Genomic DNA, 15,802 nt, shown 5'->3' on the forward strand with positions numbered 1-15,802 from the left:
TCATGGATCGCAAGAGATGCATGCTAATATATAGATCTTGTTTCTATCAGCAGCTTTCTTCAGAGGAAATAGAAAAATGCACAAACTGAAATGAATAGTGGGTGGAAGCTCCTGTAGCTGAATACCAGGAGGAACTAAATCTGAAACAAAATTAATTAGAGCACAAATTAATTACAGTTACGGCAGATTCCATGGTCCTCAACTCGATGTAATTGCCAGTACCACTACTGTGTTCCAGTAAAAGTTAAAGATCAGCCAAACATAAAGGATCATATTATACCTATTTTTTTAAGATCATGATTTAGAGATGCCGGTGTTGGACTGGGGTGTACAAAGTTTAAAAATCTCACAACGCCAGGTTATAGTCCAACAGGTTTAATAGGAAGTGCTAGCTCTCAGAGCATCACTAGTGGTTTCAGAACCACCTGATAAAGGAGCAGCACTCCAAAAACTAGTACTTCCAATTAAACCTGTTGGACTATAACCTGGTGTTGTGAGATTTTTATCTTAAGATCACTTTCAAACTTAAACATGGTTTAAGGTTTTATGGCTTTGTGACCTAAACCAATTTGAAGTGAGCTTCTGATGCCAAACTTTGTGATCATGATGACCATTTTTTTCAGGGTCTATTGGCTAGAACTCACAAGAGAAAACCTTCAGCTTACAATGACTGTTCTGCCCATGTGAACCAATTCTGTTTATTAGGCAATATATTTGGCTTTCGTTTTGAGAATTAATCTTGTGGTGTTACTCTTTTTCATTCCTTGACCACTCCCCAAACCCCCTACAAAGTGCCATTCTGATATTGATCAGCTGCATGTAGTTCTCAAAGCAAAACAAAACTTTGTTCCTTTATTCCTTCCAGGGTTCTTTTCTGTCCATCTTTCCATGAATTCCTCTTTTTCATGTTGATGGGTGCAGCTAAAATCTGTATAATACATAAATATGTTCCAATTTTCTTTCTGACATATCACTATTCAAAATAGTTTGCTTTCATTGTCAAACTCAACTGATTTAAATTATGACATTTAATAAGTATTGCGGAAAGGATCCCATGTTTTGCAGCAAATAAATGCATAAAGATCAAGAGTATGGTCCTTTAATTTTAAAGAGAACTGTGGGAATGAAGATTTAGATGAGCTATCTTTAACAGATTGTGATGTGTGACCACTTTGATTCTACTAACAAATATGGAACAAGTTTACAGCCCGTAAATAATCTTAACAACTTGCTTGTGACTCAGTAATTGCCTCAAAGTGTTAATTCAAGAAAGCCTAACATGTAAAAGGAATTCCTCCCCTCTGACTTTTTGCTTTTTGTTTGTCCCTTTAGTAATGTTCAGGCTTGCTGGAGGACCCTGCTATTCTTTTCAAGGTTAACCTTTTAATGTTTAACTTGCACCTCTATGGTGCAAGGGATTTTTTGTTTATTTTATGGTTGTAGTGATAATCATTGCTTTAAAAAAACTTCAATGTCAAATATGTCTATAGCCCAAAGTATCTGCTGTTTATTTCAGAAATCAAGCCCATGTTACTGTTTACTATGTTTTGCAAGGTAAGTTTTAAAGAAAATGGTCTTTAGTGCAGTCCTTCACTCGATATAAATCAAGATGCAACAGAGTTAACAAAATTGGAAATTGCTTTTGATATATTACCTTGATTTCTATTTGGTTAAATTGTATTAAATTATAGTGACCCACTGTATCCACTCAGACATAAGTTGGTTCATCCACATTTTCAAATTTCTACCCTCAATCCACAGTTCTTGTATCTACCCACAACTATTTCCCTTTCCCTTTTAATGCCTGAAAATATCTATGATTTGGAGATGCCGGTGTTGGACTTGGGTGTCCAAAGTTAAAACTCACACAACACCAGGTTATAGTCCAACAGGTTTAATTGGAAGCACACTAGCTTTTGGAGCATCGCTGCTTCATCAGGTGATATGGAGGGCTCAATCCTAGCACACAGAATTTATAGACAAAATTTACAGTGTGATGTAACTGAAATTATACATTGAAAAATTGATTGTTAAGTCTTTCATCTGTTCGAATGTCATGATAGTTTCACTTCTTTCATGTGTAAATCACAAAACCATTTTTTAAAAGTTGCATTCTCAGGTTAGCTGTTAACAATGGGTGATAGCTAGACAACCTTCAACATATTGTCTAGCTATCACCCATTGTTAACAGCTAACCTGAGAATGCAACTTTTAAAAAAAGGTTTTGTGATTTACACATGAAAGAAGTGAAACTATCATGGAATTCAAACAGATGAAAAACTTAATCAATTTTTCAATGTATAATTTCAATTACATCACTGTAAATTTTTGCTACAAATTCTTTGTGTTAGGATTGAGCCCTCCACTATCACCTGATGAAGGAGCGACGCTCCGAAAGCTAGTGTGCTTCCAATTAAACCTGTTGGACTATAACCTCGTGTTGTGTGATTTTTAACTTTGAAAATATGTAATCACTTTTGTTTTGATTAATTAAGCCAATCCATTGCTATTTATTGTTGTTCATCAAACAATATAAATTTAAGTACCCTCTGTCGCTTCAAGGTCTTCAACCTTGTCTCCTGCTGCTGATGTTTAATATTTTCACTCTTATCCATCTTGATTGGTGATTTCTAACTTTAGTTCTGCAGAGGGTGTTTGAATCATTATTGGAATTAGCAGAGTGGATTGCTATTTAAATCTGGGCTAAAAGAACAGTAGACCAATAATTTAATAATTTGCTACTATATTGTTGCTGTTCAAGATTGTTTTGGGGGTAAACCAGTATTGAAATGGTGTAAAAGATGACTTCTTCACTCTTAATTTTTATCCCCAAAAGAGAAATAAATAACACAATCCTGCATATGAATAAATGCTCTACCTAAAACTGTGTCACTGAGGGGTTATTTGTTTGAGTCGATAATGATGCCATTCTTCATTGTACAGAAAAAAATGCATCCCCAAGAAAAAGTATTTTTCAGGAGGATAGCTTTCCATTTTGGAGATTGTAATTGAATTTTTTAAACTTTTGATACTATAGAGATTGAAAGACTTAAAACAAAGAGAATTTGCTCGCAATGTTTCCTCAAGATCTCGAAAAGATGAGAAAAAGCAAGAGAAGGCACTTCGACGGCTTCATGAACTTGCAGAGCAGCGTAAACAACAGGAATGGTATGTACTGTACTGCACTGAGCAACTTCTACCTCATTTGAATTAGAAGCTATGTTCAGTGTTCACAACCTTTTAAAGTTGAAAGTGTAAGTACTGATCAGGGTTTCATACTGACTTCTGTGAAAGCAGGTTCTTTTATATTACAGTATAAGGTAAAGAGTTTGGTTTCTTAAAAGTCAGTGAGCTATTTTGCCATATTCTCTGACACTGATCACATCATTTCAGACTTGAAAGACCTGGGTCTGTGGGCAGTTTTCAGACATTTACTTCTGGGTTGGTGTTTTCCATTCACTTTTGTAAATGGCTGACCGAAAATGTATTTTCTGCAATATTTTACATTCCCAAGTGGAAGGCAGCTCGACACATCCGTGATGAAATACAAGAAGCCTCTGTTTCTTACAACTTAGTGCAGCTACCTGAGCTTTTTTCACATTAATTTTGACTTTATTAGGTTTGTTGCCTCTTTATAATTGAGAAATTGTAGATCAGGGTGGAAATAGGAAATTTGAGTGGCACATTTTTCTTCGCAAACAAATCCAAGTTTTTTTGTTGCAGCATTAAATTTATTGGGTTACTCTTTTATTCCATTCTAATTCAGTTTGAGAAATTCAACACAATGTCGGGAAGTGCCTTTTGAGTGTTATTTTTTCCTTTGTTTTGAAATATGCAGGACGTTCTTCTTCAGTGCAGTACAAGTCTTGTGCTTCTGCCAAGATGTTTTGACCCATTATGACAGATCTTCATCTGGTGTTGTAGCTTCTTTTTAAACTGTTTGACCTTTGCATTTCGCTTGAATTTTGTTTATTGATCCTAATTGTTGAGAATTGCTGGCCATGCTTTTCTTTAGGTGGCAATGCCTCACAACTGTGCCTCAAGTGAACTGTCGCTACCATTTTAAAAAAAACAGAAACTGGAAGTGCACAGCAGGTCCATCAGTAACTGAATGTGTTTTCAGTTGTAGACTTCTTTGCCAGTATAATCCTAATGAGGGGTCTATATGTGAAACATCAACCAATCTCTTCAATGCTGATGTTCTTGTTGTGTAATTCCAGACATTTCTGTTTCTATTTCAAATTTCTAGCATTTGCCATTTTTCCTGTTACCTCTTGCTATTTGTGCTTCTCATTGGCTTTAGCACTTGATGCCTGTGATTTTTAATTGTCTAAAATGAATTGCTTGTTTTCTTGTAGTTAAAATATCAGTCAGTGCCTGCGGTATTAGTTCACTTGTTTTCTTTCTTGTGCAGTGCCCCAGGTAGTGGCCCGATGTTCAGAGCTACGACTGTGGCAGTTGATGAAGATGCTAATGACAGGAATGTTCTCGGTGCAAGTGATAACAGTGGAAGGAAGACAAGTGGATCTGCATCACCATCTGTTAACAGGAATGTATCTGACAGCGTCTCAGGAGATAGCAAAGGAGAAACTGACAACACAGGTCATTGCATTAGTGGAAGCTCTGCTGGTTCAGGTCAGAGCAGCCAGCCAGTACAATCTTTTAGCATCAATCAGCTTAAGAACAATTCTGGCGTGCCCATGCCCTTACAGAAACTAGGAGTATCATTTTCTTTTGCAAAAAAGGTCCCTGTCAGGCTTGACGTTTCAGCTTCAGTGTTCAGTGATGTTGCAGAGGAGCCAAATGAATCTGAAACAGCAAATCCTGATGATAAAGTGTCCTCTGGTCAAGGATCACCAAAGTCAATGGAGGTTGAAGCTATAGCAAACTCTGATAAGGCTGAAGGGGCAAGTCAGTCAGAAAGTGATAATGACTCCATAAATAGTACCTTGTCAAAGTTGAAAAAGATGATGAAAAAAGAGGATGAAACTAATCAGTCAGAACCCCAATATTATCATTACATTCCTCCTGCACATTGTAAAGTGAAACCTAATTTTCCATTTCTTTTGTTTATGAAAGCTACAGAAGAGTCAAGTAAGTGTGGCAATAAGAATATAGAGCCTCCAAAAAATAATCCAGATATACAAAATAATTTGAAGCCTCAGGAAAACAAAGAAAGTGAGACAGCTGCTATACAGCAGGACAAAGACGCTGCCAAACCAGCGACATATGCAGAACCTGATAAAGACACAAAATCCCTTGAAATCATGAGCACGGAGAATTGTGAGGACACACTATCAAAGTCTAGTGTTTGTGAAGAAGGAAACCAAGATAGTTCAGCAAATAAGGAAGTCATCAATGGACCTAAACAGCCAACGGGGCCCTTTTTCCCAGTTCTAAGCAAAGATGAAAGTACCACACTTCAGTGGCCCTCAGAATTGCTAATGATTACAAAGAGTGAACCATGCATCTCTTATAGTTGCAATCCTCTCTACTTTGAGTTTAAACTGGCCCGGAACAGGGATGCTAAAGGAAAAAACAAAGAAAAAGACCGCGAGAGTTCACTTGGGCAGAGTCTTGATCAAGATTCACAGGACAAGTGTAGTATAAACACGAGTAAAGCTGCATCGAAAGCAACAGTAAGTGAGAGTGATACTAAACCACAAGAGCAACCTTCCCTGAGTGCAAAAAAATCTGAAATCCAAGCTGACGGTGGAGACAGGAACACTAGTAATAAAGGCAAGAGCATGAAATTACACAAGCATAAAAAGAAAAAGAAGCACAAAAAATCTAACAAACATTTAAAAGAGAAAAGTCATGAGAAAAAGGATAAGCAAAAAGATGGCGAAGCACGTGATGGAAGTTCAAAAAAAAGGAAAAAACGTAAACGCAAGAGTAAAAACACAAATGAGAAAAGCAAAGACACTGCTACAGGACTTCCCGTCCAGATGGCTACAATAAAGTTTAGTGAGGAGAGTAGTCACATGCAGAAGAAAAGGCGCAGGTCACAAGATGATTCAGAACATGCCCCTGCTGTTGTTGAAGGTAGTAGCAGAAGTAGTAGCAGTAGTAGTAGAAAGGAAGATTGTTCTCAGGAACCCAGTAGCAAAAAGCAGAAAACAGGTGCATGTACTGAATTAAGGAAGAGGACATCTGGTCAGAAAGAGAGCCGAACTAGGCATAGGAGCAGAGAGAGCAGCAGAGATGAAGAATCTGATAGTTACGATGAATCTCACAGAAAACATTCAAGGCAAAAGTCGTCCTCCCAATACAGTGACGACTATGATTCAAGAAGTGACAGAAGTTACTCCAGTAGATCAAGGAGACGTCGCTCATCATCCCATCGATCATCACGTAGATCATACTCATCTGGATCTGATGTTTCCTCAGACTGTAGCAGATATAGTCGTCGAAGGAGCTATTCTGATTCTTACAGTGACTACAGCTATAGGTCACAACATCGTTCTAAACGATCACATGATTCAGATTATGACTATAGAAGATCAAGACACAAAGGGAAAAAGCACAAATATTCTTCATCAGATGATGACTACAGACAAAGTAGAAGTGGATCCAGAAGTAGCAGCAGGGGACGGACCCGAACTCGAACAAGGACCAGGACCATCAGTAGAAGCCGAAGTAGAACTCGCAGCAGTAGCCACAGTAGGAGCCGAAGTAAGCGACGTAGTCAAAGCGCAACACAGCGAAGCTGGAAAAGAAGTCGGAGCTATAGCCGCAAACGTAGTGGTAGCACTAGGCACCATAGCTCAAGAAGGTCAGCTTCAAGAGACAAAGGATCGCACAGCCATGATAGCTCCAGTGATAGACGGTCCAGTCGAAGAAACTCCAGTAGATCATTTTCAAGAGATCGAGTTTATCGGTCAAAATCTCCGTGTTACAGCCGAAGCAAAGCATCAGGGAAGAAAGATGACCTTTTGAAAAAGGAAGAAAACAAAGAGGATAGCATGAGACCAGGCAGTACTTTACCTAGAAATCCTAGTAGTACCATCTCCAACACAGGAAAAGTGGATTTGGAAGATGAACCAACACAAGAGGAAAGGAATTCCTTAACAGCTAAACAGCTGTTGGAAAAAATTCAGTCTAAAAAGGTTGAAAAGAAATCTGAAACAAGTAGTGAAGCCACATTAGCTCCTAATAAAGTAGGAATTAAACTAAAAGATCCCCCTCAGGGTTACTTTGGGCCTAAACTTCCCCCAGCTTTGGGAAATAAAGCACTGCTTCCTTTAATAGGAAAACTACCTACAATCAAAAAGCCTGCAACAAAGAAAGTGGAGGATTTTTGTTTGGAAAAAGGGGACAAGGAAGAGGAGCAGTTTCTAGCCGAGCCTAAAGATATGATGAAGGAGGAAATGAGTCAGCAAATAAGTTGGCCTGCACATGAAGATATCTCAATCGGAGAAGAAAAATCCGAAAACGAAGAAGTGTCAGCTGCAGGTGAGAAAATCCAACCAATTTCGTGTCAAACCCAATTTGTTCACAAAGGATTCAAGTTGGAATCTCAAACCATCTCGGATACCTATATTTCTGATGTGACCACGCAAGTTGAAATCATCAAAGAACCTTCTGAATTAGGGCCACCAGATGCTGCTGAAACTGTTATGATGCGTTTTGCACCAGATCCAGAGCCATTCTCCAATTATATTCCACAGGCAGAAGTGCAGGAAATTGATGAGGAATCCCAAGAGGACGCAGACTCATCAGTGGCCCCACTTGATAGACAACCAATAACGTTCACCCCTGAAGAAATGGAGAAGTACAGTAAACTACAACAGGCAGCTCAACAGCACATTCAACAACAGCTTCTAGCTAAACAAGTGAAGACTTTTCCTACCTCAACTGCTTTAGCTCCAGCTCCTGCTCTCCAACAATTTCATATTCAGCAGCCTGCAGCAGCTGCAACAGCAACATCCATCACCACTGTTCACCATGCTATATTACAGCATCAAGCTGCAGCAGCTGCTGCCATGGGAATTCATCCACACGCACACCCACAGACACTCACTCAAATCCATCACATACCCCAGCCTCACCTGACCCCCATTTCACTGTCACACATCACACCATCTATTTACCCAACTCATCCTGCCACTTTTCTGACTAGCCATCCAATACATATTATACCAGCCTCTGCTCTCCACGCCGGCCCCCTAGCTCTCCACCCTGTTCCCCATGCTCTCTATCCTGCTCTCTTTGCTCCTCGCCCAGCAGGTGCAGGTGCTTCTGCTCTTCATCTTCATCCTTTACTCCATCCTATCTTTTCAGGACAGGAGCTCCAACATCCCCCCAGCCATGGCACTTGAAGCAAGCTACAATGAGTGAAAAGATTAAGCATTCTGATTTCATTTCACGAAATAAGTATACCAGCAGTTAGTTTGGTATGAAAATGCTACATAGTTGCATTACAGACTGATCCTTTTTTCAACAGCCAAAGAGTTCAGGCTCAGGCCCAAGAGTATATTGCAGAGTTTGTATACTTGTAATATCAGGGATTCCTGTATTCTTTTATTTAACTAAAAAAAGGTAAGAACCGATTATGTGGATGTCCCAAAACTCTTAAGCGTATTGCGAATCAAGAGAGAAGGTTAAGCATCTTAATTATGACAGAATGCACCATAATTATATTCAGTGGGTTGGCCTCCTCTTGCCCCATTTCTAACTTCCATCTTAGTGCAAAAAGAAATGCATATCCATCTTGATCTGCTTCCATTTTATAGAATCCTTGTAATATGTACATTGATAGGTCGTTTTGGGGTGTTTCTGTTGAGTGGTGAAAGGATTCTGATGGATATTGAAACTGAGTACTACTTTAACCTCTGATGGCTGAAAAACATAACCATGAAAAGTGAAACATGGTTTAAATTCTGATATTCATATAGTAAATGATTGGCATCTGTGGCAGTCGTATCTCACTGTGGTTCGCCGAAAGATTCCTGGGAAAAGTAAAGCCAAGAACGAGAGTCTGTGTGTAATTGCCCTTATAGGCTCTGCATAATCGCTTCACCGGTTTGGATTGTGATTGAGAGAATGCAGGTTTTAGGGCTTTGATGTATGAAAGAAAGAATGGAGCAACCTTCTTGTGACATCTCAAAAAATTGCATTTGTTTTAGATAAGCTAGCTTTGGTTACCGATGGAGATTGGAGAGATGTGTAAAATCTTTATGAGAAAAGGTCTATTCCCATTGCTGTTGTAAAACTCGACAGTCTTTGTATAAGTTGTAGCTTATAATTTAAAAATGTGGAAAGAATTGCACTGAACTCTGTACAGGTGATGCTGCTTTTGTAGGTTCATCCAAAACAATGACATACATGCAGAGTACTGCAATAATATTTTTTAAAGATAAATTCATTTGGTTTCGTGGTACTGTTCTAACATACTGCTTTGTGTAAATATGTTTGTAGGTTAAGCAATCCTTGTAAAGGTAAATGTCCTATGTTTCTGTTTATGGCAGAAGCTAAGCATGTATATTTTACCAAAACCCATGTATTTTTTGAAGTTTTTATGTACTGTAAATGTAAAATTTCTTGAAGTTCAGTTTATTTTGAGTTTTTGCCTATACAAAGTATTCAGTAAAAAAAATGAGCAACTCTGCAAAAGGTGGTGTTTGGGAGAGTCTGTTGAATCTATAAGCTAATGGATACAGACACAGAATGGACTGAAAGCTCAATTAAATTATAACTGATTAGGTTAGATTAACCAGTAACTACTGTGTTCATTTTTGTTGAAGCATAAGTTCATCTGTTTTTAGGTAACTCATGCCATGGAAAACATTTGACATGGTAATAAAATCACTTCTCCTTTACATTAAGTTCTATTCCCAGACCAATCAGACATCTGTTCTGATGACCCACTTTAGTTTGTCTTGGTTGAGTATGTTGAACTAAGTGAGTTACCTTCGGTAGCCCACTTTCACTCGTGGTACTTCACTGCAGTTCATGTGCTTTACTGTTAGGAAAGCCTTGCCTGCAATTTCAACCCTAAAATAATGTCATGAATGCCTGGATATCTGGAAAGGCTCTACTGTTTCAGAGTTTATTACACTGGTAACTGCACATTGGAGCTATATTTACTTAATTAAATCAAACTGAATTTTTCATCATTATGATCCAGGTTAATTTACTTCATATCCATTTTATAGCACGTATCTAGTAGGGACTTAAGCATGTTTGCATTTCAAATTATGTTGTTACGCTTGTGCTTGACACAGTAATTTGAAATGCTTGTGCTGTCTTGCAATATGCATGGCAAAATAAATTGAATTTGTTTTAAATTCATGTTTCAAATTCAGATAAAGTAGATATTATAAATGGCTTGCATTTGGATTGGGATAACCATTTACTAGGTGATTTCAGTATTTTGAACTTTCATCCAGTAAAACCACACTCACTACACGATTCTTCAAAGTTGATTTAGAAAAAGCTGTGCTTGAAGCGATCATTTGGCATAGATGGTGGGGAGGGGGTTTGGTGGTGTGTGGGTTGGGTTGGCGAGTGGGGAGAGAGTTGGAGATGCTGGTGTATATGAGGATGCAAAGAGACTATTATAGCAATATCTCAAGAAGTTTGCTTGTTATTACCAGTCAGATAATGTTATGGAGAGTGTAAGCCAGTGCTGGCAAATACACTAAAACTCGTAACTCTCTGAAATAGGCTGTCGTATAGGTCTGTAAGAATAAAATACCATGCCCTTTTGTGAAAATCTGCTGTCAATCATCAGTTATGTGCAATTGATTACTTGTATTTCTCATTGTTTATAGTTAGAGACAAAATAGTTTTTCTTGAGTCTGAGTTCTAATTCTGTAATTATTCTTTGAGCACAGGTGAAGATTACAAAAAAGTCAAATAGCACTGTTGAGCAGATCATGCCACAGTATCAGTACACTCTTAATCATGATATTAGGGTGTGTTTAATAGAGTTAGGTTTCTTTAGATGACACATATTTTCCCATACAGTCAGTTCTGCTGATCTTGAGCTTTTTGATTCACTTCTTTCTCCTAAACACCCCAACACCTTACAAAGCAGCTTCTTCCATCTGTTTTTAAAATGTTATGTAACAAAAAACTAGAAAGAAATGTAACTAGCTTATTGCATAAACTGCATATTTTATTTAACTTTGTCACAAGAACATGCAGAATATTACTGTACAATAGGAGAAAACCTTTATAACAATAAAGTATGAAGAATTTGTGAACTCTGTCTTCATTTATTTGACACTGAATGTTTTGCAGCTACTGCCTTTGCATTTCTGTGCAAATTTACAACTGGCAATAATGGGCTTAGTCTGACCCAGTCACTACCAGAATTATAACTAGTGTCTCCCGGTGATAAATTAAACATCAGCGGGACAGGTAAAGGGGAAAACTTTCCAACAGTGGACTGGCAGTTTTACAGAGTGCCAAGAAAAGTTTAATTAGTTCAAATCATTGCATTGCAATATAAAGTCAGTTTAATCTGTAATAACTGAGCTTTATATATGGTCATTTTTCTTATATCGATGTTACACTTGGTTGACCTTTTAAAATAGTCAGTAGTAGTTTGCATGGCATTACTCCTGGAAAGCCAGAACAAAAATGCATTTCCCTAATTTGGGGCAGCGTGGTGGCTCAGTAGTTAGCACTGCCGCCTCACAGCTCCAGGGACCTGGGTTCAATTCCAGCTTTGGGTGATTGTCTGTGTGGAGTTTGCACATTCTCTCTGTGTCTGCGTGGGTTTCCTCCGAGTGCTCCAGTTTCTTCCCACAGTCCAAAGATGTGCTGGCTAGGTAAATTGGCTGTGCTAAATTTCCCATCGTGTTCAGGGTTGTGTAGGTTAGGTGCATGAGTCAGGGGTAAATGTAAGAGAATGGGTTGAGGTGGGATACTCTTCGGAGGGTCAATGTGGACTTGTTGGGCCAAAGGGCCTGTTTCCACATAGTAGGGATTCTAATTCCTCTAAACTTCTAATTCATGAAGGCATGAATTTGAGGATATACTTTAAATGGTAGAAGTGTACAGCCAAGTATGGTGAATATCTAAATAAGCGGTACATGACTTGGCAAATTTAACTAATTTACTGTATGTTGAGTTTGCTGCCTCTGTGCTGCAATAATGGAAAATGTACAGAATATCACCTTATTCTAGTTGTCCAGATTTGTAATTTCTACAGGCACTTAGAGCCTGTTAAGTGGGTAGGTATTAAATGGGATAAACTCAAATTACTGGAGACTGATGCTCTGTAATAAGTGTGTCCTATCTGCAAGATGCATTGCAGAAATTTGCCAAAGATCCTCGGACAGCACCTTCAAAACCCATGACCATTTCCATCAGAACAGACTAGGGCAGCAAATACATGGGAACATCACCCCGTGTTCCACAAGTTCTCCTCAAGCCACTCATTACACTGACTGGAACTATATAATCATTTCTTCACTGTCACTTGGTCAAAAGTCTGAAATTTTGCATTATGAGTCAAACTCCATCATGTAGACTGCAGCAGTTCAAGATGGCAGCTCCCCACTACCTTCTCAAGTACAGCTGTGGACAGGCAATAAATACTGGCCAGCCAGTAACACCCACATCCCATGTATGAATGAATAAAGAATCTCGGTAAGGCTAGCAGCACCTTTGACGAGAGAAATAGAGTTAATGTTTCAAGTCCAATTTGATTTTTCATCAGATGACTGCCTGCACCAAAGTAAATCTCCATTCCAAAGCAAAGCTTCCTTTTTTTTTGGTTGAAAGCAGTTTTAACTTCATATGTGATGTATTTTCCTCTTTAAAACCTAGAACCTGTTTTGCAATAGACATCAGCCGTAGTATGTTTTGAAGATACTAAAACACTTCATTTTTAAGATTTCATCGGTTTGATTTTGAATGTTGTAACTCCCATTATATTTTCAGTACGGATTAGGAATGATTACCCTATTCCTCTGGCAACGTTCTGGAAATCCAGAAAGCATCCTCACCTATGCAGTTACAATATCTATCTTAAGTGTTTCCAATATCCTTTGATTCGGTACTTTATCTGATTTTCTCCTGCTAACTCTCAGAAGAACTTGACAATTTCCTGTGCAATTGTATAGCACTTTTCACATCCATTGGATAGCTCAACATGTTATACAGTCATTGAAGTACTTTACTAAAGTGTAGTCACCATTATAGGAAATGTGGCAATTAATTTGCACTCCACAAACAGTTAGTGGTGTCGATAGTAGTCATGATTTGGAGATGCAGGTGTTCCCACAAACAGCAATGCCTTAATGACCAGATAATCTGTAGTCTTGATTGAAGGATAAATTTTGGCCAAAACACTGGGAATAACTCCTTTGCCCCTCTTTGAAATAGCACCATGGGATCTTTCACCTCTGACAGACGATGCTTTCAGCTGTTCAATGCTCTCTCAGTCTTGTATAGGAGCATTGGTCTTCATTTGTTGCTCAAGCCTTGGAGCGAGACTTGAAGCTGGAACTTGATGATAAACCGATTTTGGAGCCATGCAATCTCCCTTTAACATTGTGATTTAGTTTTGCAAATAAGTCTACGATGTGCTTTATAGAGTCACATGGAAACAGGCCCTTCAGACCAACTTGTACACGCCAACCAGGTTTTCCGATCGGAACTAGTCCCATTTCCCTGTGTTTGGCCCACATCCCTGGAAACCTTTCCTATCCATCTACCTGTCCAAACGTCTTTTAAATGTTGTATTTATACCACCTCTACCGCTCCCTGTTACATATGAACTACACCACCCTCATGAAATGCCCCCATTACTTAATCAAAGAACTCTATCAAGCTAGATAATTCTGAGTGTGTTTAGTTGTCTCAAAGTTGAAGAGTACATGTTTTTTCTTGACCTTCCTAAAAAGTTGTCCCTGAGGTCTCTTTTATATCTTGCCCCTCTCACCCTAAACCTATGCTCTCTAGTTCTGGACTCCCCGACCCCATGGAAAAGACTTTGCTTATTTACCCTATCCATGCCTTTCGTAATTTTGTAAACTCTGTAAGGTCACCCCTCAGCCTCTGACTCTCCAGAGAAACAGCCCCAGCCTGTTCAGTCTCTCCCTATAGCTCAAATCCTCCAACCCTGGCAACATCCTTGTAAATCTTTTCTGAGCTGAAAAATGTGTTGCTCGAAAAGCGCACCAGGTCAGGCAGCATCCAAGGAGCAGGAGAATCGAAGTTTCTGGCATAAGCCCTTCATCAGGAACCCTTTCAAGTTTCACAACATCTTTCCGATAGGAAGGAGACCAGAATTGCACGCAATATTCCAACAGTGGCCTAACCAATATCTTGTACAACCGCAACATGACTTCCCGACTGTACTCAATACTCTGACCAATAAAGGAAAGCATACCAAATGCCGCCTTCGCCATCCTATCGACCTGCGAGGTAAAAACAATGACTGCAGATGCTGGAAACCAGATTCTGGATTAGTGGTGCTGGAAGAGCACAGCAGTTCAGGCAGCATCCAAGGAGCTTCGAAATCGACGTTTCGGGCAAAAGCCCTTCATCAGGAATAAAGGCAGTGAGCCTGAAGTGTGGAGAGATAAGCTAGAGGAGGGTGGGGGTGGGAGAAAGTAGCATAGAGTACAATGGGTGAGTGGGGGAGGGGATGAAGGTGATAAGTCAGGGAGGAGAGGGTGGAGTGGATAGGTGGAAAAGGAGATAGGCTGGTAGGACAAGTCCGGACAAGTCATGGGGATAGTGCTGAGCTGGAAGTTTAGAACGAGGGTGAGGTGGGGGAAGGGGAAATGAGGAAACTGTTGAAGTCCACATTGATGCCCTTGGGTTGAAGTGTTCCGAGGCGGAAGATGAGGCGTTCTTCCTCCAGGCGTCTGGTGATGAGGGAGCAGCGGTGAAGGAGGCCCAGGACCTCCATGTCCTCAGCAGAGTGGTAGGGGGAGTTGAAATGTTGGGCCACGGGGCGGTGTGGTTGAGTGGTGAGGGTGTCCCGGAGATGTTCCCTAAAGCGCTTTGCTAGGAGGCGCCCAGTCTCCCCAATGTAGAGGAGACCGCATCGGGAGCAACGGATACAATAAATGATATTAGTGGATGTGCAGGTAAAACTTTGATGGATGTGGAAGGCTCCTTTAGGGCCTTGGATAGAGGTGAGGGAGGAGGTGTGGGCGCAGGTTTTACAGTTCCTACGGTGGCAGGGGAAAGTGCCAGGATTGGAGGGTGGGTTGTAGGGGGGCGTGGACCTGACCAGGTAGTCATGGAGGGAACGGTCTTTGTGGAAGGCGGAAAGGGGTGGGGAGGGAAATATATTCCTGGTGGTGGGGTGTGTTTGGAGGTGGCGGAAATGTCGGCGGATGGTTTGGTTTATGCGTAGGTTGGTAGGGTGGAAGGTGAGCACCAGGGGCGTTCTGTCCTTGTTGCGGTTGGAGGTGCGGGATGTAAACAAAATGCATTGGAGGGCATCTTTAACCACGTGGGAAGGGGAATTGCGGTCTCTAAAGAAGGAGGCCATCTGGTGTGTTCTGTGGTGGAGCTGGTCCTCCTGGGAGCAGATCCGGCAGAGGCGGAGGAATTGGGAATACAGGATGGCATTTTTGCAAGAGGTATGGTGGGAAGAGGTGTAATCCAGGTAGCTGTGGGAGTCGGTGGGTTTGTAAAAAATGTCAGTTGCAAGTCAGTTGTCATTAATGGAGATGGAGAGGTCCAGGAAGGGGAGGGAGGTGTCAGAGATGGTCCAGGTAAATTTAAGATCAGGGTGGAATGTGTTGGTGAAGTTGATTAATTGCTCAACCTCCTCCCGGGAGCACGAGGTGGCGCCAATGCAGTCATCAATGTAGCGGAGGAAGAG

At 40.1% G+C, this 15,802-nt stretch overlaps 1 protein-coding gene across 9 annotated transcripts in view; it reads left to right on the top strand.

Annotated features, from left to right (window-relative positions):
- gpatch8 (G patch domain containing 8) overlaps positions 1-11,210 on the top strand; it is a 197,656-nt gene extending 186,446 nt beyond the window's left edge. For all 9 annotated transcript variants that reach the window (XM_072561770.1, XM_072561775.1, XM_072561773.1 and 6 more), the window contains 2 exons: positions 3,038-3,168; positions 4,415-11,210. In XM_072561770.1, the coding sequence (XP_072417871.1) occupies positions 3,038-3,168; positions 4,415-8,321 (4,038 nt within the window). In that variant the 3' untranslated portion in view covers positions 8,322-11,210. The remainder of the gene's footprint in view (positions 1-3,037; positions 3,169-4,414) is intronic.
- The last annotated feature ends 4,592 nt before the right edge of the window (positions 11,211-15,802 follow it).

Source organism: Chiloscyllium punctatum, chromosome 42, assembly GCF_047496795.1.
Source record: "Chiloscyllium punctatum isolate Juve2018m chromosome 42, sChiPun1.3, whole genome shotgun sequence".
Lineage (NCBI taxonomy): Eukaryota > Metazoa > Chordata > Chondrichthyes > Orectolobiformes > Hemiscylliidae > Chiloscyllium > Chiloscyllium punctatum.